Below are 26,874 nucleotides of genomic sequence, written 5' to 3'. Positions count from 1 at the left end.
CATGTCTGTTTAAGGTAGACTATATTTAAACTTGATAAATCTTAAAATAAGAGCATTTCATTTGAGATGCATTTTCACCTATAACTTATAAATGCTAGATTTCATGAGCATAGATTTGACTGATAAAATTGTTCAACTAACTGTGTGGCAATTCTGGAATATACAAATTAAAATGTGGATCTTGTAAAAACAAGGGGGCTGCAGTATTGGCTACACCTCAACTACAATATCAGTGTGTGAACCACATGTTGAAAAAACTCACCAAGATGAGCATATCTGTAAAAGTCCATAAAGTAGGAAAAATTTTTACGGCATCCAAAATATCTTGGGCAGTAGGGACTCAGTAGTGCATGTACTCTTGCCAAAAGAGAAAATGAAGGACAATGTGATGATCCTTTGCATGTTCCAGTATTTAGAACTTTGGCTGATTGGCCCCTTTAATTCTCAATTCTTAGGAAATCATCTTGCCTTATGCATGGGGTTGCAGACAGGTTTGTATTGTGATGCAGCTTTGGCTGGACCCCACATTTTTCCCTATTTACAAATCTGTTTGGCATAGGCTTGGTACAGTTGAATGCAGTATTGGAAAACAAGGCCTTAGTACTCAAACAACAGAACAAGTGGTTGATGAGAAATCTCTCACTTCTGTCAAATTACAGTCTGTTATTGAATACTTTTTTTTTTAACTCATTTGAAACAGTGAGTTTTGATTACATTTCTCTTAATGTCTCTTAAAACATTTGTAGATGTGCTTCTTATTTTAATAGTGTTTACATCTGTTCTTCTGGGTTTAAAGTTTCCGCAGAGCCAGCTTAGATTAGTTTTTGATACAAGGAATTACAATCAGGAAAGGTTAGAAACGTATGAGGTAGATACTTAAATAGTGAAATATAAAGAAGTAAAGCAGAAGTTTGGTTGGTTTTCAAGGGGAAAACATTCTTGCTTTCTAATTCCTGATATTTGTCTGGCAAGACTAGCAGTTTCCGTTTTTGTTTTTGTAGTGACTTCATCTTCCACTCAAGTTGATACTGAATTGTAACTTTTTCTACCAAAAAAATCTCTGTAATAAATATAACCTCATTTTTGAAAGTCCCTTTTCAGCCCAAATTACATTTTAGTGCAAAAAGTTCTTAACCTGGACTCCAGAGAATCATTCCAGAAATGTTAAACAAAAACTTGTATATGTGTGCATCTTTTTGGGGAGAAGATACACAGTTTCCATCAGATTTCAGATGAATTCATGAAAAGTCACAAACCACTATTTATAGACTGATGTGATCAGTATTTGACTGTTCTGCACACTTCTGTTTTATGTGACCTTTTATTAGGTAGTGAATGCTTTGAATGAAGAGAATTATTAATAATGAGAATGTTTGGCTGAAAGATACCTTGGGAGACCATCCACTCTAACTCCTTCATTTTATGAATGAAGATTGTGAGTTTCTGTGATTATACAGTGAATTAGTGGTTAAATTGGAATCTTCTGATTCCCAGTCTAGTGCTCTTTCCTTTATATAGCACATTCTTAACTGTATCAATAAAACTGAGCCATGAAGACACTATGGTGGTTTTGGTTAAGATTCCTTAGATCAGAAAAGGAATTGCATGTAGTGTTTGGTGGCATGCTTAAGTAGAAGAATATTAACAGGAGGGATTAGCAGACTGGATTAATTCAGGAGGAGTGGGACTTAAATTATGATGCTGGAACCCATGTAATGGAAAGAAGGAACTGTGAATGACTGGAGAAGAAATGACTTTGGGGAAATGGAGGGAGGATCTTGATAAATTGGCAGCATTTGAGAGGGTTTTTGGAGAAAGATGAAGTCTGTGAGGCCCGAATGGGATAAAATATGGGTAGAGGACCAATTTCTATACAATATAAAAATTATCTCATTATTTAGGACCAACTGAAAATGTAAGGGAAAGTAGTGAGTACCTTGTTATTGGTGTTGGGTAAGCAGAGGGCTAGATGGTTCCAATTGATAGGGATGGTGTAAAGAGAATTTATATACTGAATAAAAGTTGAATAAGATGACCTCTTAGGTCCCTTTTATAATGCTATAACTTGGAATAGGTACTTAAAATGATACTTCTCTGGGCTGAAGTGAAAATTATTTCTCATCTCCCATAAACCTCATTTGTTTAGATGACTAAGGATTTATAGAAAGCCTTTCTATGAATTTTCAAAGATTAGAATGACCAGACTCATAAGATACATTTAAAAAAAAAATCTTATTTGGTACTATAATTTGATCAGCAAACTTTCTAAAAGTATTGTACAGTAATTTCTAAAATTTACCAACCAACATAGGAAGTGCTATTTTAGAAACTTACAAGTAATTTTTTTTTGATGTCTCAAATTAAATTTAGGAAAATTGGCATGCCTTTCCTGAAAACGTAGCTAGAATAAAAATTATTTTTTAGGAGTATTGTAGTACTCTCATCCAATAATGTAGCCCCCTTGGTTAGCTTTATCTTGGCATATTTAAACTTTGGGGGGGTGCTCATAGTCCTGCCTGGTGTTAAGGTCTATAGACAATGACCAATCCATGATATAATATGGGCCAGTGATGTGCAAATTTCCAGCTCTCAAGTCAGTAGGTGTTTGTAAATATGTGTATATACATACAAAATACTCTGTGTTTACTGATTGTGAAACCATGTAATACAGGTTGTTGTTGGCTTATGCTGAACTTCTTGAAAGAAGCCCACTTTGAAAATGTGTTGCTGTTGAAGCTAATAGTATGATTCAGGTACTGTCTTTCAAAAGTACTGCACTTAAAGCTTGTTTTAAAGACATGTATTGGTAAAAACTTCTGTACAGTGTCAAACTCTAGCATTGTGTATGTTCACTTTCTGAAAAGTATCCATTCTTTCCTTAAATTTGAAAGTGTGATTGTATTTGGCATTTGCCAAAAAGATATTTCAAGTTAAGTGGAATTTGTTAGATAGAATTACTTCCTTAAACTCTTGGTGTTTGTATTTAAATTGGATATGAATGGATGTTTAAAGTTAACCAGGAATCATATTTCTTTTATGAATTGTAATGGATGTTTTGAATGGGTGTTTCCCATGTGAGTACTCTGTTAAGTACTTGGGTCAAAATTGTTAAAACCATGTTTCTACTTTTGTGTCAGATAGAGGAAAGGGTCGCCAGAGACAAGCCATTTTGGGAGAACACCCTTCTTCGTTTAGACATGATGGCTATGGTAAGTTTGTCAAGGCAGAAGGAAGGTAGTATAGATGAACTATTAGAATTTTTGCTTTTCTGATGAAGAATGGCACATATCTTGTCTCTATTTTTCCTGCTCACCTGACTTGGTTTATAGAGGATCTGTCCCTTATAATGTACTCCCAAGGAGTTGTCCAAAATCCTTTGTTTTCTTAGGATATTGATATATCATATAATCCTTGAGATGAATGAGAGCTATTGGTTGGGGATTGAAAGCTTTTTTACCATTTTGGTTTGGTTTGGTTTGGTTTTGATTAGTAATGGCCTCTGGTCTATTAGAGGACCAAAAGGAAATACTATTGGTTAGTAAGTATATTTTCTTCCATTCTAGCAGTTATGAACAAAGAGGAACTTTGAGTAATAAAGGCAGAAAGAATGGGGCATTTGTCAAAAAGAAACATGTTTCTGGTTAGAGCCTAATTTTTTAGTTCTACAGTTGGTATTTTGGCTTTGGCTAAATTTGTTTGTATTTAATTCCTCTTTTAAAACTTCTGTTTTAATGTTTGCTGTCTTGGTAAGATTAAGATCATGAAACCTAGAATAATATTCTTCCTCAGGAAAGAGTTAGGTATCAGACTATTGTCCTTGTAGGGGTAAATGTTGAGAATTGCTATTGATAAGACTTTTAACTTGTTATAAGTTCTGTGTTTTTTAATCTTTTTTAGTTTTTAGTAGTAGTTATTGGCTCCACCTATTCTGTGGTTTAAAGCTGAAGTACAATGCTATTTGAAGTGGTAGAAGATAGAAATTGCTATATTGTACTCTTGGGATTTATCTTCGAAAATCTCCCTGTGTTGCCTATTGTCTGAAATGTTTTCAAATTGCCTACATGTTTGATGACTCTTCTTAGCCGTGAGTTTTAGCTTATTCCTTAGTGTCTTTTTTTGAACTCTGGGATTTAGTACGTGTGTGTGTGTGTGTGTGTGTGTGTTTGTTCAGGTTGCTATGGTAGTCTATATGGCAGAAGTGATTGAAACAATCTCTTTTTTTTTTTTTTGTCAAAACAGTAAATGTGGTATAGAATGATAATCTTCCTACCGTTGTTTTAGTGAGTTCCTTGATCATTTTTCTTAGCTGTTTAACAGCATAAATATTAAATCTGGTCATATGGATAGTTCTCCTGCAGTAAAGAAACACTTATTAGGAGCCTACTGTGCTTCCCATAATGGAAGGTTACAAAGAATTGCTAACCACAAGTTTGTAGTGTAGTTGTGGGGTATATGTGTCATGGCAGTCAGCGGAAGGCTAAAAATTGTTTAAATATTTTGCCAAAGAGGTCTAGAAAAATCTGTGAAAGAATAAATGAAGGACAAAGAACCTTACTGTGGTAGTGTTGACACAGACTATTTTCTCAGTATGGGTTTTCAGGTTTGCCTTTCTTTATAAAATATATCTTACTGATAAATTGTATAAATAAAAATATATGCATGCCGAGAACTTTGTTTTTAAATATAAAAATTCCTCTTTATATTTTTAAAAAGCCTGTTGTGAAATTCTTTGTCAATTTCATACCCTAATTGATTTTGCATGTTTGTGTGTGTGTAAATTTTAATGTAAGCTTACTTAAAGAGAGGTGCAAAATTCTTTGCATTGGCAGTTAAATAGGGTTCTGCTGAGGAGGAATGGTTGTGGTGGGGTTGTGTAGGGGCATCCATTCTGAGCTATGTCCATTGAAACAGTTAACTCTCTGAGGATAACTTGTTCTGCTTTCCTAGGGGAGTATAGGAGGAGAGAGAGATGAATAAAAAGAGGTGGAGAAGAGAAGTAAGGTGAGGAAATTGGGGGGAAAGCGAAGAAGATGGGGAGTAGGTGCTAGTGATATATTGAGCCTTTTTAAAAACTGCAAATTGAGCTGTATCCCTTCAGATCAGCAATTCAGCAAAACAGGTGTTTTTGCATTTTGGTGTCATATCATGGGTGGCTTGCCCTTTATGATGGTATATGAGAATGAGGGAATAGAAAAGGCTTAATTATTTAATTAAATTAAATTTATTCATTGTTTTTTTTTTATAGCAGTATAAATCTGTGCTTTCAGAACTCTTTAAATCTTTTACTTTGGGAAGCCCTGTCCTATGAGGTGAACTGGTAGACGTCCTCATACTTGAAAAATACTATTTTTACCACTTTTATACAGATTTAGTTTCTGTGGGTCTAAGAAAAGTTTGTATATTAATTGCAAGCATCTTTGGATATGGCTCCTGGACCAAAGATTTTAAAGTACAAGGATGAGAAATGCTTTCCAAATGATAATAATGCCATTTATGTAGCATTTTCCCACATAAGTGAATTTTTTTAATACCTGAAGTATTAACTTTTTAAGCATCAAAACATTTTGTATGAACTTTTTTATGTATAGAAACCTTTAAAAAGATTTTCTATTTTCTTAAACAATATAGGCAACAATTTAAATAGTGTAGATAACGTAATTTAATCCTGATCAGTTACATTTTTTTGCACTGAATTCAGTTGTTACCTATGGCAGTGGATCTCAACATTTTTGGCCAACTTAAGTAGAGTGGAAGTTTGTACTGCCCATCCAGCACACATCTTTCTACTTTCTACGAAAAAGAAAATTTAGTGATAATAGTGAAGTGTCATTACTGTACAAGCAAATGGTGGTAGTGGAGGGACGGTATAGTATGGATATGTACTTTTGCAATAGGGATAAGAATGATTGATATTTGACCCCAGCATATATATATAAAGTTTAAATTGGAGGCCAAAACATGTGTTGTTACTAACAAGTAACTCACCATGAGCTATATTGTTTTGATAAACTACTAATTACCAGCAAGAAGGGCAGTTGAAAACCATTCCAGTTTCAGGCGACACTGATGATGATGCATTGATGAAGTGTTTCTTCCTTCATGAAATTGTAGGAATTCACATGTGTGTGTGCTCAGTGGTGGTATTGCTGTGTTGTTATGAATGGCAGTTATATTTAGAATACTAAATACTGAATTGGAGTCCGCATGAGCTCTGATAGCATGCTATGAATACCAAAATGTAGTTCTTAGTACCTTACTTAGTAGATGACAAGTATCTCTTACATAAAAATGAGAGTGAGTAGCATTGCATATTCTTACTTCTTGAGAAATGAGGAAAAGACTTGAGTTTTTGGATTGGTTTCTTGCACATCAGGAGGACCTTTGCATGTTATAAGAGTATACTTCTGTAATCACTAACTCAGGAGCACCTAACGGAAATGAGGAAAGGACTTGGGTTTTTGGATTGGTTTCTTGCACATCAGGAGGACCTTTGCATGTTATAAGAGTATACTTCTGTAATCACTAACTTAGGAGCACCTAACACGTAGGTTTATATTTCTGAGCTATGCGTCCATTTTAGTTGCTGCTGCTTTTTTTTAAATTGAAGTATAGTTGACATACAATGTTATATTAGTTTCAGGTATACAACCTAGCAATTGGATGATTCTATACATTGTGCAGTGCTCACCATGATAAGTGTAGTACCATACAACATTATTACAATATTATTGACCATTTTCCCTCCACAGTACTTTTCATCCCAGAGACTTATTTTTTAGTAACTGGGAGTTGGTACTTGATCCCATCCCCTTCACCTATTTCACCGCCTCTCGTCTCCCCTCTGGCAACCACCAGTTTATGAGTCAGTTTCTTAGTTGCTTCTCAGTTCTTACGACTCTCTCTTCTTGCTCTTGTGAATGTGCCCTATGCCTGCTTTTAGTATCAGTTTCTCCAGACTCCCCTATTCCTGTCTGTTCCATTCACTTTAGCTTTATTTTTCGTGTTACTTCCAATCTGTTATGGATGGGAAAACTGGATAAATCAAAGTTGTTTAGAACTATTCTAAAATTAGAAAGTTGATTCTTTATAAGGATTCTTAGTATGAGACATAGATTTGTGTGTGTTTTGTGACAACGGTTTCAGATATTCAGGCATTATTCTGGGTTCTTGATGTTGTTTCAGATAATGTGGGATGCTGAATAAATGACACCTTTGAGTAGGTGAGATATTAATGAAATTAGGAATTTCGTTTCCTAAATTAGAATTAGGGGAATAAAATACCAGAAGGCACGTTACAGTAAAAGGAGTAGGAGTAAAAAGGAGATAGCTTTTCAGTGGAACTAGAGATGTTCTTTTTGTTATGTCTGTATAGAGATAGTTTTCAAGATTTCCCTGTATATTTTATTGTATTATCCTCCAAAAGATGTTGGCAGAAGGTTTTTTAAAAAAAATTTAAGATACAGTTTGTACACAGTGACCCAAAGTTTTACACTGATTCTTCCCATCCCTGCTATCTGTGGCCTGACCTTATATACTTTTTTGTTAAACAGTATTTTTTAAACGTAAAGCCTGGTGTATATGCAGGGATGTGCAGGTCAATGTATCTTAGATCTGGTACACAGAAATACAGATTTTATTAATCCCCACAGGTTATATTTGAATATTAACACATTTATTTGAGTTTTCCTTGGACATACATCAAACTAGCTAATATTAATAGTTTACTTTTAATGTGGTGAAGAATATCTGCTAAAGTTGTGTTTTGTTTTGTTTATCATTTTTATAGGATCCCATGGTCCATTATTGCCTTTACCAAGTCGTTACAGAATGGGCTCTCGAGATACACCTGAGCTTGTTGCATATCCATTACCACAGGCTTCTTCCTCTTACATGCATGGAGGAAATCCCTCTGGTTCAGTTGTAATGGTTAGTGGATTACATCAGCTAAAAATGAATTGTTCAAGAGTGTTCAACTTATTCTGCTTATATGGAAATATTGAAAAGGTAAGTTTCGTTTTATATTAATTTCTTTTGCTAGGATATCTAGTAGGAAAGTTTGAAAAGGCAGCAAATACATGTGTCTTCCCCTTGTATTAGGAACATACAAGTTCTTTTAGTAGTAACCCACATAAGCTAAAAATTCATTAGGTAGAAGCTTCAGAAATTGTTTTTTGTTGGTAAGTGATTAGTATAAGTTGTTGGTACTAAAAATACTTTAAAAATAGGTAATATAAATAGAAGTCCAAAACAGTAGTTTAATCAATTACTAGCCTGCATTTTTTTATCATTGCAAAGTGTTTCTAGCACTTAACATGTCGAACTACAGAATTTGAAAGAGCAGTACTTTCATGGAGCTTGGCCACAAGTCATGGAATTTTAGGAGAGTTCTAGATTTAATTACTTGCCTCTCAAATGCTAGATTTCCAGTATCTTCTGAGGAACAATGTGCTTTTAGCTCTATCAGTATTTGAAACTGACAAAATGTATTCAAAACTTTATCTGGATTACACTCAGAAAGTAGCAAAATATTTAAATTTTACATATTTTAAAGATCTTTAAAGTTATAATCCTATTTTCATTAGACAACCATTTCCCCAGATCTGTGCTGTTTTGTTCATTGATATCTCATAAATATTTAAAATAGTATCATAAAGTAGATACTTAAACTATTTTCCAAAAAATCATGGAAATTTAACTGGGGAAATGATTGGTCATCTTAAGTTACCAGTTGTTTGATACACTTGCCAACTTGAGTTTCAGTACTGAGATAATGTTTTTTTCTCTATTGTTTTGAGTGATTTTAGTGTTCTTTTCACAACAATTAAAAGGTACAAGCATGTGAGTCATAAATGTGTGGGAGCAGGAGCATGGCTTCAAAAGTTGGTACTCTTAGTTCTTAGTTCATTAATTCTAAAGTAAAGTCTCCTTGAACTGAGAAAGCAACTCAGAAAAATCTCTGGAACAAGAATTTTCTCAACATAACCATTTGACCACATTTAGAAAAGAAAAGAAAGAAAATCCCACATTGGTCTAGGGATAGAACATATGGGGTGTTTCTGCTTATATAACTTGCCAGGAATACATGGACAGATTTAGCAACACTGGGAGAAGTAGTTCAGATTTTTTCACACAGACATTTATCTTAGACACCTAGGTGTTAGGGTTTAGGAACTGCATGTTTGATAACTAAATGGGCTTTAATGTGTATTTTAACCTTATCACATAATGTTACTTTTCTCTTTGTGCTTTTCACATTTGTAAACAATCAGATCAGTCAGTTAAATCAACATCTTTAGTATATCTTTGTCTTTTCTCTTATGAACTAATTATCTCATGATTTAGAAACCTAAGTCATTTTGTCTAATAAACTTAAAAGTTTTCTGTTTGCTATTTGAACAATTCCAGTCTCACATGTCAAAAAAAATATTTTAAATGATCTATTATGATACATGAAACTTAGGCTATGCTAGTCCTTTAAAAGACCTATATATAGGTAATTATGCCTCACCTTTTTTTTAGATTTATAAGTATAAGAGCTACATATTTAACATAAGATATTTATTTAGTCATTGTTAGATTTGTAGGATGTTATTGGATTAAATCAAAGTATAGAAATTTTGCCCACAAGAAGATAATTGATTTCAAGTAAAGCTGAAAAGTCCTGCTACAACTGAGTTTTGTTCAAGTACAGGTATAGTATAAAAATGCTGGAATAGCCCATTAAAATCGGTAGTTGCAAGAGTGGATATAAATGCTATTATGCTGCATTTATTAAATCCATTCGTAGTATTCTAAGGCTAACAAATATCTCAAGGTGTCACCAATGTTAGTGGTACAGAATAGCTATTGAAGGACTTTCTAAGGGGTAGGTAGTATGCTGAATGATTATCATACATTAACCCATTTAACCCTTATTACTATAGTGTTATCTACTAAAATTAGAATAATATAAGAGGCTAAGTATGGCCTCTGCCCAAGATGCCATGAAAATTTGTGAAGTATGCCTGTTTTTAAAACTGCCCCTACCTGTACAAGCCTTCCTACTGGCAGTGCTGTCTCAAGGCTATCATGCATTATTTCTTACAGCATCTTGTTTATTGCTTTAACAGCATTCTGAGTAGTTGGGAATCATTTTTTACTTTAAAATTTTTTGACCTACTTACCAGAATATAAGTTTCAAGAAGACTGTATCTATTATGTTTACCATTAATACCCAGTACCCAGCACAGTGTTTATCAAAACATTTAGGCACCTAATAAATATTTGTTGAATGAATAAATATTGATGAACCCTACCAGGTATTATCATTGTCTCTGTTTTATAGGGAGATCTGTGGCTCAGAGAAGACAATCACCCCAAATCACAAAATAAGTAGCAGAGCCAGGGTAAGCCTGTGCTCTTCTTCATTGTGCTACACAATAGAATTATAGTCTTCCTTTTTAACTTTGTTAAATTTTGGTAAGACTTATGAGTGTCTAATAGCACAGCAGAGTAAAGTCAAGATTCCAGGTGATCTTCCATATTTGACCTCAACCACTTAAATCATACTCTCTTTCAGAAAATCCGTTATTATAGAAGGGAAATAAATAGTCACCTTTTTGGGATTTTGTATTTACAGGTAAAATTTATGAAGACCATTCCTGGTACAGCACTGGTAGAAATGGGTGATGAGTATGCTGTAGAAAGAGCTGTCACACACCTTAACAATGTCAAATTATTTGGGAAAAGACTTAATGTTTGGTAATTATCTTAAAAGTGGTAAATTTTAAAAGTATTAAAAAATCTTCATTTTTATTAGAGATACTAATTTTAATTTCAGAATATTTTAATGTAACTGAGAGCACATTTGAAACTAGCACCTATAATGTTATCATTTTAGACAAAGTATGTTAGGTTCATATAATTCAGGTTTTGCTCACCTATACCTAGTTTTTAGTGTTATGATTATAAAACAGCATGTTAAAAATGGGCAAGTTTTATATAAAGTTTCCTAATGTGAGAATATACCTAAACTATAAGAGTGATGGTTTATAAATTAAACTAAATTTAAGTATTCAAATAAATGTTTAAAATATTAAATAACTAAATCACATTTAAATAGCTACATTTGTCTTATTTGTTAAAATTGATGCAGGCATAGATATTAACCTTTTGACACTGCCTACTTGTTGCTTTACATCTAACAAGGTATCTTCTATACCTTTTTCCTTCCCAATCTTTAGTGTGTCTAAACAACATTCAGTTGTTCCAAGTCAAATATTTGAACTGGAGGATGGTACAAGTAGCTACAAAGATTTTGCAATGAGCAAAAATAATCGCTTTACAAGTGCTGGTCAAGCATCTAAGAATATAATCCAGCCACCCTCATGTGTGCTGCATTATTATAATGTTCCACTGTGTGTCACAGAGGAGACTTTCACAAAGGTAGGTGGCTGAAATACAACTGTGTAGAATGTTCCTATTTCTTATTTTAAAATTTATAATATTTTAGCCTCATTTTAAAGTCTTGGTCTGTTCATCATCTGCTTTGGACATTATTAGTATTTTGTTATTTAGTTCACTCTGTACTTTTCTGGCCTCCATTCTGCATTAGCCTTTTTAGTCTTTTGTTGATTTGTGGCTCAGTCTTTTTGAGAGTTGGAATTAGAATGAGATACCTGACTTCTGCATTCAGTGAGTTCTTTTATTATGCCCTTAAATCTTGCCCATAACAGGGGGCACCTGGGTGGCTCAGTTGGTTAAGCATCTACCATCGGCTCAGGTCATGATCTCAGGGTCCTGGGATCGAGTCCCGCATTGGGCTCCCTGCTCAGCAGGGAGCCTGCTTCTCCCTCTCCCTTTGCCCCTCCCTCCCACTCGTGCTCATGTGCACTCTCTCTCTCTCGATAAGTAAAATCTTTAAAAAAAAAATCTTGCCCATAACAAAATTTTATATATCCCTGCCTTTTTGCCAAACTGTAGTAAATGCTTCAGAAAAGAATTGATTTTCTGGGAAAATTTCTGGGAACTCCACTCTGTCCCTTAGGTACTAGATAAATCCTAATAACTCTGAGAATACATATTTCAGTTATAAATCTATGGTTTTATCGTACAGCACTAAATTATTTACATAGTTTATAGAATATCACTTTTTAAAGTTTATTTTCTCATAGAACTTACCAATCTAAAAATATGTTTGGGGGCGCCTGGGTGGCTCAGTCGTTAAGCGTCTGCCTTCGGCTTAGGTCATGGTCCCAAGGTCCTGGGATCAAGTCCTGCATCGGGCTCCCTGCTCCGCGGGAAGCCTGCTTCTCCCTCTCCCACTCCCCCTGCTTGTGTTCCCTCTCTCCCTGTCTCTGTCTCTATCGAAAAAAATACTAATAAATAAAAACATGTTTGATTTAATTCATTCATGCCAGACTTAAATGCTGCCATAAAGTTTATTTTTCTTTATTCTAGAGAGAGAGAGTGAGAGCATGATGAGCACATGAGTGCACGCAGGGGGGTGGGGAGGGGCAGAGGGAGAGGCACAGAGAGAATCTTAAGCTGGCTTCATGCTGGGGCCCAATGCTCATGACCCTGAGATCATGACCTAAGCTGAAATCAAGAGTCCCGGACACTTAACCGACTGAGCCACACAGGTGCCCCCATAAAGTTTACTTTCTAAAAAAGTAAAAGGCAGGAATATTATTTTGGCCATATTTTTAATGGAGTTTCACATTTCTTTGACAGTTATGTAACGACCATGAAGTTCTTACATTCATCAAATATAAAGTGTTTGATGCAAAACGTAAGTGCACATTCCCTCTTCTTAAGTTTTCTGGTTAAACTGATGACAAGCACGTAACAACTGGATTTGTGTTTCTTTGTTTTGTTTTAGCTTCTGCCAAAACACTTTCTGGGCTATTAGAATGGGAGTGCAAAACTGATGCAGTAGAAGCCCTTACGGCACTTAATCACTACCAGATAAGAGTTCCAAGTAAGTAAAATTGTGTCATAATTATTCAGTAGGAGTAACTTTAGAAACATCGACAATAATTTTAAAATAACACTGCTTTTGTTGTTGTTTTCTTTTAATAGAGAAGTATGAAGAAAAAAGTCCTACAAATCCCACAACCCACACAATCCTTGTATTAGTTACCTATTGCTATGTAACAGATTACCACATTTAGTAGCTTAAAACAGCAAACTAAGGGTCAGTATTCCGTGTACAGTTTAGCTGGGTGTTTCTAGCTTACGGTCTCTTGAGGTTACAGTCAAGCTGTTGTCTGGGTCTACAGTCATTTCAAGTCATGATTGGAGATTGGGAAATCCATTTCCAAGCTCATTTATGTGGTTGTTTGCAAGTCCACTGAAGCTACATTGGCCATTTCATCATGGTGGCTGGCTTCCTTCAGAGTGAGTGATCCAAGAGGGATGAGAGCAAAAGACTAAAACAGAAGCCACAGTGTCTCTTATAACCTAACATTGGAAGTGACATACTATCACTTATGCTGTATTGTGGTCCCACAGACCACCCGTGGTACAGTGTGGGAGGGGACTGTACAGAGCTGTGAATACCAGGAGGGTAGGGATCATTGGGGCCATCTTGGGTGCTGGCTTCCACAGTCTCTGTTGATCTTTTTAGAAGAAAGCAATACATACATTTATGTGGTTAAAAAACTTAAGACAGCACATGAGGTGCAAAATGAAAGTTAAAGCTTTCTACAACTTCTAACCTATTTGTCTCCTTTTATTCCTCCTCCTCAGTGTATGTATATCTACATTTTTAAAAGTTATACAAAATGGTTATTCTATACAACTCTTCAGTGCCTTGCTGTTTTCATTTAATATGCCTTAGAACCATATATCAGCACTTGTAAAGCTACTTTTTTTTTAAAGCATATGCAGAGTAGCTATTCATAGTAGAGATATACCACAGTTTGATTTACCCATTTCCCCACTGATGAATACAGTTTTTTTCCAGTTGTTTTTTCTATTACTATAATACAACATCCTTATCATTGCACTTTTTGTATTTGTAGGGCAATTTCCTAGTAGTGGAGAACATAAAGGTTTATATTCTGATAAATGTTGCTAGAGTGCCCTTTAAAAAGGTTGCACCAATTTACATTTCTACCTGTGGTATGTGAGAATGCCCGTTTCCCAACACTCTTTACCAACACTGAGTCTTGTCAGATGTTGAATCTTTAACCAGTATGATATATGAAAAATGGTATTCCATTGTTTTAATTTGTATTAAATGAAATTGTCACTGTTTTATTCTCTCCAGAATGGTAAACGACCTCTTTTTCTACCACACAAAGTATGCTCAAGTATTTAACTTTTGAAGCTTTGTGCTGTGTACTTTATTTTGATCCTGGATCTAAAGGGTGTTAAACCCTTATTTTTCTAAATAGTGGAAGAAAACAATAATTTTACTAGATGTGATGTGGAAAAAGAAAAATACACACTGACGGATTTATGGGTAGAATAAACGTATCTAGGATTTAGTTTAAAATATTCTAGCTCCCGGGCGCCTGGGTGGCTCAGATGGTTAAGCGTCTGCCTTCGACTCAGGTCGTTATCCCAGGGTCCTGGGATTGAGTCCCGCATCGGGCTCCTTGCTCAGCAGGGAGTCTGCTTCTCCCTCTCCCTCTGCCTCACCCCTGCTTGTTCTCTCTCTGTCTCTCCCGCAAATGAATAAATAAAAATCTTTAAAAAAAAAATATTCCAGCTCCCAAAATGGTGTGTCGTGTAGGTAGATGAAATAAGACTGCCAGATGCTGACAATTATTGAAGCTAGGTGGTTTATCATATCAATCTATATATTTTTTATATTTAAAAATTTTAATTAAAAGACATAAATAGGAATACTTCCTTTCATTTAACTTTTAGTCACAGAAGTAAATTTTAAGTAGCAAATCAAGCCTAATATTTGTTAGAAGGTTTTTAAAGGCTTTAAAATTATATGCATATTTGAGACATACCCAAGATATATTTCAAACTCCTTGGAGGCAGGAACAATTATTTATCTTTTTATCCTCTCCAGTGCATGCAAATACTTGTTAATTTATATGCTTTTCCCTTTATAGGAATTAAAAATTTTTTTAATATGTTAAGATACCAGAATTGTTTCTTTGCATAATTAATTGAGGAGGAATTATCTCTGCCTGGTCTGAGAAGTTAAAGAAAAATACATAAAATGGAAAACTTTTTGTGGATCATTCTCTTGTTGTTGTTGTTGTTGTTTTTTGGGGGGGGGTAATTTTAGAACTTAATACTAGCTCTCCTGGAACTTTTTCAGCTTATTAATATCTTCCTGTACATTCCATTCTTACCCATTTCCCAGCCTGTATTTGAATTGGCTTTTTTTTTTTTAATTTAAATTCAGGGCGCCTGGGTGGCTCAGTTGGTTGGGCGACTGCCTTCGGCTCAGGTCATGATCCTGGAGTCCCGGGATCGAGTCCCACATCGGGCTCCCTGCTCAGCGGGGAGTCTGCTTCTCCCTCTGACCCTCTTCCCTCTCGTGCTCTCTTTCTCTCACTCTCTCTCTCTCAAATAAATAAATAAAATCTTAAAAAAATAAATAAAAATACATTCAATTAGCCAACATATAGAACATCATTAGTTTCAGATGTAGAATTCAGTAATTCATCAGTTGCGTATAATACCCAGTGCTCATCACATCACCCTATTACCCCATCCCCTCTACTGACCTCCCCTCCAGCAACCCTGTTTGTTTCTTAGAGTTAAGAGTCTCTCAGGGTTTGTCTCCCTCTCTGATTACTTCCCATTCAGTTTGAACTGGCTTTTATAGAGGAATTGCTATTCTAATATATTCTGCAAAGTGAACTTTGCTGATGGACATAAGCCTAATCCCATACTGTTTATCTGTAATGATTAATTAATTTACTAAGAAATATTGAGTGTCTCTATGTGTCAGATAAGGTTTAGAGCAGTAGGAATGTAGCAGTGGACAAAGTTCCTACCTTCATGTAGCTTACCTGCTGGTAGAGATGTACAAAAGTAATCTTCCCCTTACCTTACGTAGAAATTTTCCTTTCTCTTTCCACTTCTGATTTTATAAAAATGTGAAATAATTTACTCTGCTAATTCAAGGTAATCTTGAAAGTTTGATGAAGTGACCTGTTAACTTTGTTTTTTAATTTTTGCAGATGGTTCCAATCCCTACACATTGAAGCTTTGCTTTTCTACATCATCCCATTTATAAGAAGAGAAGAGCATGTTAGAATTTATGTTCACCTTTATTACAATTTTAAAGCTACACTTCATTAAAAAAAAAAACTAAGATGGTTGATCTAATGTTGCCTTGCTTACTTTGATTTAAGATCCTGTTCTGTAATAAACAAATATTTTGCCTTGAGTAAACTTGTTGTAAAGTTAAATATTGAATTGTTTTCATTTTAAAATAGAATGTCATAATGTAGACTATCTACAGCTTCCTTGTAGATTACGCAAATATATGATTTCTAATCTTATTATTTTTCTTCCACAGTGAAAATATATTTGCATTCTTAATGCTAATTATCTGCAAGTATTTTTCCATTGTGTATGAGATTAATGCAGGTGAAAGTATTGCATTTTAATATTATAGAATTCCTATTATATGTTTAGATGTTTAAGTATGTTGCAGTTATTCATATTAAACATAACTTGTATTTATTAAGTATTTTAATCAAGTTTGAGAATAACATTGCACACAATGAATTTTAAGTACTAAAGATTTAGCTGATTTTATATTTCTGAAAGGCTAACAGACATGGATACACTTGTACAGTATGCACTCAAACTTATTTAAATTGTTGTAATTTTTTTTTTTTTAAGTCATTGTCCATTTGTATTGCCATGCCTCTGTTTCTAGTTCCAGTTTGGAGATTTTATAAAGTTACAACAATGAGTTAATGTGTTCATCTTCATTTGTTGCATGTGACTTGATCTTGAAAACACATCTGGTATTTGGCATTAAGATTTTAATAGAAGTTATGATTAATAATTCCTAACCTGAGATCCATGAATGGGCTTTAGGGAGTCCCAGAACCCCTTAAAATTGTATGTAGAGTTTTGGGTACTTGCATTTTTATTTTTTACTCTTGAATCCATCAGTAATATATGTATTTTTCTATATGGTGCAAGGTGTAAGGATCTAATTTTATTTTTATTCCAAACAGATAGCTATTTGTTTCAACACCATTTATTAAACATTCTTTCTCCCACTGGATCTGTTTTTTTTCCTTTTTTGGGAAAGAATATATCGTAAGGAAGGTGTAAGTAGGGTGTAAAACATGGTATTAAGAGACTATATATAGGGGTGCCTGGGTGGCTCATTTGTGAAGTGTCTGACTTTGGCTCAGGTCATGATCCCAGGGTCCTGGCATCGAGCCCCGCATCGGGCTCCCTGCTCAGCAGGCTCCCTGCTCAGCGGGAAGCCTGCTTCTCTCTCTCCCACTCCCCGTGCTTGTGTTCCCTCTCTCGCTGTGTCTCTCTCTGTCAAATGAATAAATAAAATCTTAAAAAAAAAGAGAGACTATATGTAGCACACTTGAGTGCCTTGATGGCTCAGTTGGTTAAGCGTCTGCCTTCAGCTCAGGGCATGATCCCAGGGTCCTGGGATCGAGTCCTGCATTGGGCTCCCTGCTCAGTGGGGAGTCTGCCTCTCTCTCTCCCTCTGCCTGCCACTGCCCTTGCTTGTGCTTGCTCTCTTTCTCTCACTCTTGTAAAAAATAAAATCTGAAAAAAAAGAAAGACTATAGCACACTTGTTATCAAATTCATTTTTTAAGATTAATTAATTAATTTGACATAGCACGTAAGCAGGGGGAGAAGCAGACTCCCCACTGAGCAGGAAGCCTGATGCGGGGCTCAATCCCAGGACCCTGGGATCATGACCTGAGTTAAAGCAGACAAAGCTTAACCAACTGAGCCACCCAGGTGCCCCAAATTCATAGCTTTTTTATAATAAAAATGTGATACAGCCATTTTATATTTATCTTTAATAAGAGGGAAATGTTTCATCTACCCAGATTAACTGAATAGTTGGCAATAGCAGTTTTGTGATCTTGAGACTTTTAAATAAATTTGCAAGTAGAAGTTCCATTTAGATCTTTTGTAAAAGTTTTATTTTGAATTTTAACTTACAAGAGTTTGCCTTAATCCTTTCAGAAATGAGACGGGTTTAAAAAGTTTAGAGCTATTGAATAGAAAGTTAAGATGGAAACTAAACACACATTAACATTTATTTCCCCTTGAATTTTAATAGCTGCAGACAATGTCCCTTTAGCCTTCTAAAGACCTAGAAAAATTTAAATTCAGTCGAGACGTTTTAGACTCTTACGATGGAATACAGTATGTTTTGCCGAGGGTAACTTTGTGTACAAACTCTAAGTGTATGGTACTGTGTTGTGTATGTACATTCCTCATTCATTCATTGCCAATTTAAAACCTAAGTTTACCTAATGCTACAATAAACAAAGCTTTTTTTCCCCTTCCCCTATAAATACTTTTCTACATTTGTTGCAAAATTAAGATGTCTTAATTTTAAAAGATAACTTCTGAGTTTATGTAATAATTGTCGTCTCCTCTTCCCCGCTTCTGAAAAGTAATGGTGATGGTTATAGATTATTTTGTATTTTAGAAACAAAAACTTAATGATGACAGGGCTTATTTAATTTAGATTTGGTTTATTTTTTATTTATTTTTATTTTTTAAAGATTTATTTATTTGACAGAGAGCACAAGTAGGCAGAGCGGCAAGCAAAGGGAGAGGAAGAAGCAGACTCCCCACTGAGCAGGGAGCCCGATGCGGGACTCAATCCCAGGACTCTGGGTTCATGACCTGAGCCAAAGGCAGACGCCTAACTGACTGAGCCACCCAGGTGCCCCTTTAGGTTTGGTTTAAGTGGTATTGACTATTTTTTATTTATATTTTAAAAAGATTTATTTGTTTTAGAGAGAAAGCATGGAGGGGAAGAGGGAGAGGGAAAGAGAGTCATAAGCAGACTCCGCACTGAGCACGGAGCTGACGGGACTAGATCTCAGGACCCTGAGGTCATGACCTGAGCCGAAACCAAGAACTGGTAGCTCAACCGACTGTGCCACCCAGGCGCCCCTAAGTGGTATTGACTTTTAGATATGAACTCTGTCTTAATTCTCTTTCCCCAACAAAATGATGAGTAAATTCTTCAGGTGTAAAGTATTTTTTTTTTTTTTTTAAATATTAGAGCACAAGCAGGGGGAGCGGCAGGCAGAGGGAGAAGCTGACTCCCCGCCGAGCAGGGAGCCCAATGTGGGACTTGATCCCTGGACCCTGGGATCATGACCTGAGCTGAAGGCTTGACCATCCGAGCCACCCAGGTGCCCCTAAAGTGTGTTTAAGTTGTACCTTACCGATCTGTGCACTGGTATGTTAGCCCTATACTTTGCTATCAGTAATGTCTTCGACATTTTACTTGGGCATCCCTGCTGTTAATATCGGGTATTATCTGATCCTAGAATGGAATGGGCTTTGGCAACATTCTCTCTTTCCTTAGCCTTAACAACATTTCTTGTGCTATCTTTCTGCTTTTAGGAGAACATGAAAGAACAGATTCGATAGCAGTAAAGAAATAATACTAGCTTTTATTTTTTAAATATTGGAATCCTATTCCATATCTAAATTCCATTAAATATTTGATAATACCTCTGTATAACTGAGTTAAGGAATATAAGCTGCCTATTAAAGTCCTACTTCCCTGCTGAGGGTATTACCCCAAATAAACAAACAAAACTGCCATTGTAGCTGACAGGAGACTTACCAGCATCCTAGTGATTTGGTTATCCAGACTGTATTTTCTAGGACTGAACTGAGAGAAGAGAATAAAAATGACCAAATAGGGTCAATTATGTTTCATTTTTTTAAAATCACTATTTGTAGGGATAGGTTGCTAGGTAACTGCTTTTTAGTATTTATCAGTGATACTGTATTCCTCTTTAGAGCAAAGCAATTTTGACTGTAGAGCATTCTTCCGTAATTAAGAATCAAAAATACAAGGAGCTTTGCTTCACTTAAAAAGTTCTTCAGGTGGCAAAGGTCCTTGTAAGAAAGATAACTGCAATAAACCTTCCTGCCTCCATATGGCCATTTGGCTCAAGAGAATTTAGTCCATTAAGGGGCCATGTAAAGTAGCAAGCCTTTTTGGGGTCCCAGAGTGGCTCACTAAGCGTCTGCCTTCAGCTTAGGTCATGATCCCAGGGTTCTGGGATGGAGCCCTGAGTCCAGCTCCCTCTCAGTGGGGAGTCTGCTTCTCCTTCTCCCTCTGCCTCCCTCCCCCACTCATGCTTGCTCACTTTCTCTCAAATAAATAAAATCTTGTTTTAAAAAAGTAGGGCACCTGGGTGGCTCAGATGGTTGGGCGACTGCCTTCGGCTCGGGTCATGATCCTGGAGTCCTGGGATCGAGGCCCACATGGGGCTCCCTGCTCAGCGGGGAGTCGGCTTCTCCCTCTGACCCTCCCCGCTCTCATGCTCTCTATCTCTCATTCTCTCTCTCTCAAATAAATAAAATCTTAAAAAAAAAGTAGCAAGCCTTTTTATCATAGTACCACTTGTTTGCTCAGAGTTAAATCACAAAAAACGATTTAGAGGAAACAAAAAACTAAGGTTCATAGGTTCTGTCCCTCAGCATGTTTTATTCCTTCTAAATTATTTCTACTATGATGATATCCAATGTCAACTAAAAAATAAGTGGTGCAAACATGATTCCTGTTTAAAGCCAAGAAAACCATTGGGAATTTGAAATCTAGTGGATATTTAATCTGTAATGTCATTGCTTTTTTCCTAAAACCAAAAAAAAAAAAACGCCTAGCATTTTTACCAAACGGATTCAAGTGCTAATTCAAAACTGATACATTTTTCTTTAGTTCATTCAGCTAATCACGTTTCTAGCCATCTCAATTTTAATTTTAACATGCTTTGAACTTGAACAAATACAAAAGGCTTTGCTTTACTAGTAGAAATTTCTTGAATCTAAAGCCCTTTATCTGAGGAAGCACTTGAAAATCTCTTCGTGTTTTGTTTGTTTTTAAGTTTTTATTTTAATCACCCGGTGCTCTTCATGACAAGTGCACTCCTTAATCCCCATCACCTATTTAACCCCATTCCCCACCCACTTCCCCTCTGGTAAACCATCAGTTTGTTCTCTCACTTTTTTTCCCCCTTTGCTCATTTATTTTGTTTCTTAAATTCCACATGAGTGAAATCACGTATTTGTTATCTGTCTTTCTCTGACTGACTTATTTCACTGAGGATTATACTCTAGCTCCATCCATGTCGTTGCAAATGGCAAGGTTTCATTATTTTTTATGGCTGAATAATATTCCATTATATATCTATATCTCATATCTTTATCCATCAGTTGATGGACACTTGGGCTGTTTCCATAATTTGACTATTGTAAATAACACTGCTATAAACATTAGGTTGCATGTATCCCTTTAAATTAGTGTTTTTGTATTCTTTAGGTAAATACCTGGTAGTGGGATTGCTGGGTTGTAGGGTAGTTGTATTTTTAACTTTTTGAGGAATCTCTGTGCTGTTGTCCAGAGTGGCTGCACCAGTTTGGATTCCCACCAACAGTGCAAGAGGGTTTCTTTTTCTCCACATCCTCACCAACACCTGTTGTTTCTTGTTTTTTATTTTCACCATTCTGACAAGTGTGAGGTAGTTCGGATTTGCATTTTCCTGATGTTAAGTGATAATGTGTCTGTTGGCCATCTCTATGTCTTCTTTGGAGAAATGTCTGTTCATGTCTTATGCCCATTTTTTAATCATTTGTTTTTTGGGTGAAATTCTCTTAGTTTTAATTTATGAACTATCAATTTATGAATTTAATTGCTGCCTCTCGCCTTCATTTTGTTGAGTAATTGAGGTTTGAGTGAGCCTTACTGACTTAATCTGATTCCTGCACCCCAGTGGCTCTTAATGCTCCCTTGGAGAACATTTCAACAGTTTGTAGGTTTGTAGGAGTGCTTTTTCACAGTTTAGGGGGGTAATACTACAGATATTTGATGGGCAGAGACTAGGAAGAATTGTCCTTTGTCCTATATGAATTGCCAGATATTATCTGACCTTAGAATTAACTCTATTTTGTAGATATAAACTCAGTGTTTTTGTATACAGTGCAATGAATTTCCTAGGAATGCAACTGCCTTGTAAATCAAGGAAAGATGATTGTTTTGTTTGGAATATTTCTAAGAGTTGTTTGCTGTTTTGGAAAATTACATGATTACAGTATTCGAGTTGACATTACAGCACATCAGGGTCAGTTTTCATTTGCAGCAGTCCTACTCATCTGTCTTCTGTTGTGGTCATTCCTGAACAGTTACGTATCACAATATGCATTGACTATAAGTTTTATTTCTCCCTGATAATATAAGGTTTTATGTTGTTTTTCTTCAAATATTGTGTGTGTGTAATAGGTAGGTGTTGTCAAGAAATTTTATTTCAGCATAATATAAGGATGTCAGATTGTCTGGGTTGGGAACCATTGCTTTAAACTAATCTGGTTCTGGGTTGAAGAGGTAAATCTATGTTGATCCAAAGATAGTGAAGCCTAGGATTTGTTGATGGGTGGGTGAGGAGATGCTCTCCCAAAGGGGTGTGGCCTGCATCTGTGAGGTAGGCCTGGGACTGCTCTAGCCACTTTGCTATCCTGAGAGAAACTGGCAGGTGGAGAAAAAATACACAGACACCTAAATTTAGACAACTTGTGGAAACCATTGTGAGCATAGGCTAGTTTGATATCATGCTCAGTAGACTGCTGTCTTCAGAGTTCCCTTTTCAGCTTGAAGTCTTAACTAGACGTTTTAAGAATGTCTAAGTGCCTAAATCTCACCTTTAGCTGTTGTAATGTAAAACAGCACAATCACATGAAAGAACACAATTGTTTGACAGGTAGCCCTATTTTTAGACCTGAGATATTTTTATCTTTTTGCCAGTCTGGGCCTACGACCCATTGTATTTTCTCACTTTGAGTTTTTCATCATAAGTACTATCTTAAAGTTTAAACATAGGTAAAATATTTCTGGACTCTTCTACAGTGAAACTATTCTCTGTAGATTTGTTAATGAGCTGCCTTATTTTCAAGAGCAGAAAACTTTAATATATACTCAAACCACAAATTCTATTGTGTAACTGAAATCCTTTTATGAAAATCTTACAGAACTTGATTGAATTAAGCAGAAGCACTAAACTAGTGGCAATTTCTGGTTTGAAAACATATATAGCTCCCTTTTGTGATACAGTAATCAGATAGGCTAAAGCAGCTGAACAACCCTGAAATTCTTGCTTTGAGTTGATTTGATAATTTGGTTATCATTTGGTTTTTTTCTCCCCAGAAATACCAAGAGAAATCAAGAGCAATATTAATCCTTTCTGGGGAGTAGTTACAGATTTTTGAGAGCCTGGAAAGTAAGCCAGTAAATGGCCTGAAATATTGTGATTATTACTATAATTGGAGTGTAGCTGATTAGACAACTGAATACCAGTGGGATAATTTGGGGACTTGAAATTTGATTACAATTTAGGATTGTGAAATTTAGGTTGTTAATATGATTATGGATGTGGTTTTGTTTATTTGAAATAATACTTTTCTTAAGACAGTAGGAGAAAAACACGTGGTAGATGATGCTTGAGTTGCCCAGTAATATTTGACAGTGATTCTGAACAGAAAAGAGGATTTTGTGGGGAAGCAGGGTGGTGTTGGGGACCTGGGGGAGGGAATGATTCCATGAGTACAAACTAGAATCATACTGCTATCCTGGTCCATCCGCAGATTTTGACCTAATTGGACTATATGTGTGTGTTTCTAATAGTCAAAGCAAATTGTATTATTCATTGCTTTTCATTTGAAGTTTATGTTTATGATTTTATGATGTCACAAAGCATTAATGTAAAGTAGATAAGATTATTTTTGTTATTACTTAGAGGTACAAAGGAAAAATGACAACAATTGGAGCCAACAAATATCAGTTTCTACAAAAACCATTCCAGAAGCGTCACTTGTAACCATTTGGCTTCTTGAACATTTAACTCATTTATTTTTTTTAACATCTATTAAGTGCACAAAATGTGCCACATATTAAAAGTTCAGGCAGTCAGTAGGTTAATTTGAGCTTATAAAGGAACCAACAGAAGAATGGCAAAGGTATCTTCTGGGATAGGAAACACTATTTCCTAAGAAGGAGGAACTAAAAATTGATTAGTGAATCTCTAGTCTTTGAGTAATGTAACTTAAATCTGTTCTTTTATGAATTCTGTAAAATGGAAAAATGAGGTCAAGGAGTGGTTAGCACTGCATGGAGTGTGCAGGGAAACAGGTATGATAATTCTATTTCACAAATTAATGATGAGAGACCCAGATACTGTGATCTGTTAAAGTTTAACAAAACCTATAGGGAGGTTATGACCTGAAGTTAAATTGGACTTCCAGATGTTAATCCTTAAAATTCTTATATAAACAAAAAAGCCCTTTTGTTTCATTGAATTAATTGGTCCTTCTCAGTGACCAGCACTATTAGCTATGTTAGCCCAAACTATTCATTGCTGTGGCAAGTGACAGCAGAATAAGTAGTTGACAGGGACGGGGGCTGGAGTGAATGGGGAGTGATGGCTAATGGATACAGGATTTTGGGGGGGGCTAATGGATACACAGATTTAGGCAAACTGTGAAATACTAAATGCCATAGAATTGTACACTTTAAATTGGTTAAAATGGTAATTCTATGTGTATTTTACAACAAAGGGAAAAAAGGTTTGGCCCAGCAGCCCTTCAGTTTAGACAAGGGTCAATGGAGTGGGTGTGTCAAGGCTTTCATTAGCTGGTTAGATAGGCTGAGGAAGCGGGGGGGGCTAAGGAGAGTGTGGGTTAATTTCACCCAACACCAGCCAAAGATGTGATTCTAGGTCTGGCTTATGGTTGCATTGCTCTGATGGCTGGCTGCTTCCGTTCTGTCATCCTGGACTATGGGGCAGGGGAGTTGGAGCCAGGGAAGAGAAACCACGGGGGTCTTGTCAACAGTGAGCAGTTAGGAAAGAGAGTTTGAGAAGGGGGAGTGTATGATTTCATAAGGAGAAAGTAGAATTTCTCTGCACTCCTAAACCAGAGTAGTACACTAGCTCTCGTTCAGGTTCTGCTGGGACTCTACTAAAGTTTTGAGCTGTCTCTTCTTAATAAGCCCTGGACTACAGGCAGACATTTACGAGTATACCCAATTTCCTTGAAAGTTAATAGACTATCTTATCTAGTCTACCTGATTTTACTTAGCCTTTGATACATATGTTACATTCAGAGCTGTTCAAAGGCTTGAGAAATTCATTAAGAGACTGATTTATGTAGAAAATAATACATAAACCAAAAATGTTTATGTATATGGTATATAAATTCAAAAAAAGGATTTTATTTATTTATTTGACAGCAAGAGCAGGAACACAAGCGGGTGGGGGGGACGGTGGGAGAGGGAGAGGCAGGCTCCCTGCTGAGTGATGGGAGGGGCTTCTGTGCGGGGCTCAATCCCAGGACCCTGCGATCACGACCTGAGCCAAAGGCAGATGCTTATTGACCGAGCCACACAGGCGCCCCTATAGTATATAAATTCTTGCTCATGGTATGTTCAAGAGGGCTTTAGGAGGCTTTTATCTAAAATGAGAATGCTATTGCATTTTGTTTTATGCATCTGTATGATACATGATAAAACCTGAGCTTTTTCTGCCTAATACAAAGGAATCGAGAGGACTGATTCCACTATCAGTGACCTCAATCACGGTAGAGCTTTTCTTGCTAAACTGTTAAAAGGATAAGTAGTATCTACAGGACTGATAGACTTGTTCTAAAAAGGCCTCATAAAATTGTTTATTTAATACCACAGTATTTCTTAGCAAAGTGCTATTATTTGAACTAAAATTTCTACCATAGGCCCAAAAAGACCAAAATAGCTCACAGCGTGTTTTACCTCCTCCTGCTGTGTAATAACCCTGGAGTCCCTACACTTTCTGCTCTATACACTAATCTTGGAATCAGTAAAACCTGTTATTTTCCTTAGTTCATTTATGTTTCTGAGGAAGTAGGACTGCTTTGGGTGATTATTTCCATTATGTGTGAATGAAGACCGCAGGGTTTATAAATTGTAGCGTAAGCCACTGAAAATGCACAGGGAAAACCCCTTGGAACCTACCTCCCAACCTACCTGCCACCAGGTGTGACACATTGGATTGAGCTATAACCCAGGGTTGCTGTGATGCTCTTCCAGTGGAGAGCACGTGCCTATGTATAGTGCGAAGGGCAGAGACTGTGAAGAAGGAGACCTGAATTATAGTAAGAGTTCCTAGGTCTACCTCTGCACTGATATAATATATGGTTTAGGCTAGATGACACCGTTTGCTCAAGAAGCAGTTCTATGTGGTGGTGTTTGTTTTTGTTTTAAATTCTTTTCTGACCCAAGAGTTATCACGGGGAAAGGGGCTGTCCAAAATTATTTGGATAAAATGAGTAAAATTGTTCTTGAGTAACAGTTTTTTTCTTGTCTGAATTATCCAGATAGGTTTCATAAATTGATCCAGGTATTCTTGTTCCTTAGTAATTTTGCTCTTGTAGCAAAGTTTTAGTGAAAAAAGGAATGGCTCAGGCTGCTTACCAATTCCTTGCCTCATGAGTGCTCATGTGAGGATCCTTAAAGCTCGATATCACAGAGGGAACTTGGATAAGGGGAAGAAATTTCTACCCCAGCTTATGGGAAGCTGGCTGAGGAGGTCGCTGCCCAGCAACACTGCTTCTGTTCCGTGGTACTCCCTAATGACACTAGCCACGTCTGTTCAGGTCACGGTAAGATGGATGGGGCCAGGTTATGGGATGGGTTGCTGTGATG

At 36.2% G+C, this 26,874-nt stretch overlaps 1 protein-coding gene across 2 annotated transcripts in view; it reads left to right on the top strand.

The window, feature by feature from the left end:
* The window catches only part of HNRNPLL (heterogeneous nuclear ribonucleoprotein L like), a 37,833-nt gene extending 20,635 nt beyond the window's left edge, over nucleotides 1-17,198 (top strand). Inside the window, exons 7-13 of one of the 2 annotated variants that reach the window (XM_073897308.1) lie at nucleotides 3,138-3,209; nucleotides 7,787-8,004; nucleotides 10,619-10,740; nucleotides 11,223-11,424; nucleotides 12,712-12,769; nucleotides 12,860-12,958; nucleotides 16,137-17,198. In XM_073897308.1, the coding sequence (XP_073753409.1) occupies nucleotides 3,138-3,209; nucleotides 7,787-8,004; nucleotides 10,619-10,740; nucleotides 11,223-11,424; nucleotides 12,712-12,769; nucleotides 12,860-12,958; nucleotides 16,137-16,192 (827 nt within the window). In that variant the 3' untranslated portion in view covers nucleotides 16,193-17,198. The remainder of the gene's footprint in view (nucleotides 1-3,137; nucleotides 3,210-7,786; nucleotides 8,005-10,618; nucleotides 10,741-11,222; nucleotides 11,425-12,711; nucleotides 12,770-12,859; nucleotides 12,959-16,136) is intronic. The other variant, XM_073897309.1, reaches the window with a different exon arrangement.
* Nucleotides 17,199-26,874: the final 9,676 nt, after the last annotated feature.

The sequence above is a fragment of the Callorhinus ursinus genome, unplaced genomic scaffold, assembly GCF_003265705.2.
Source record: "Callorhinus ursinus isolate GAN/ISIS: 27379988/994484 unplaced genomic scaffold, GSC_fseal_2.0 scaffold10, whole genome shotgun sequence".
NCBI lineage: Eukaryota > Metazoa > Chordata > Mammalia > Carnivora > Otariidae > Callorhinus > Callorhinus ursinus.
Note: the sequence above shows the minus strand (reverse complement) of the source record. Positions and strands in the feature narration are given on the sequence as shown.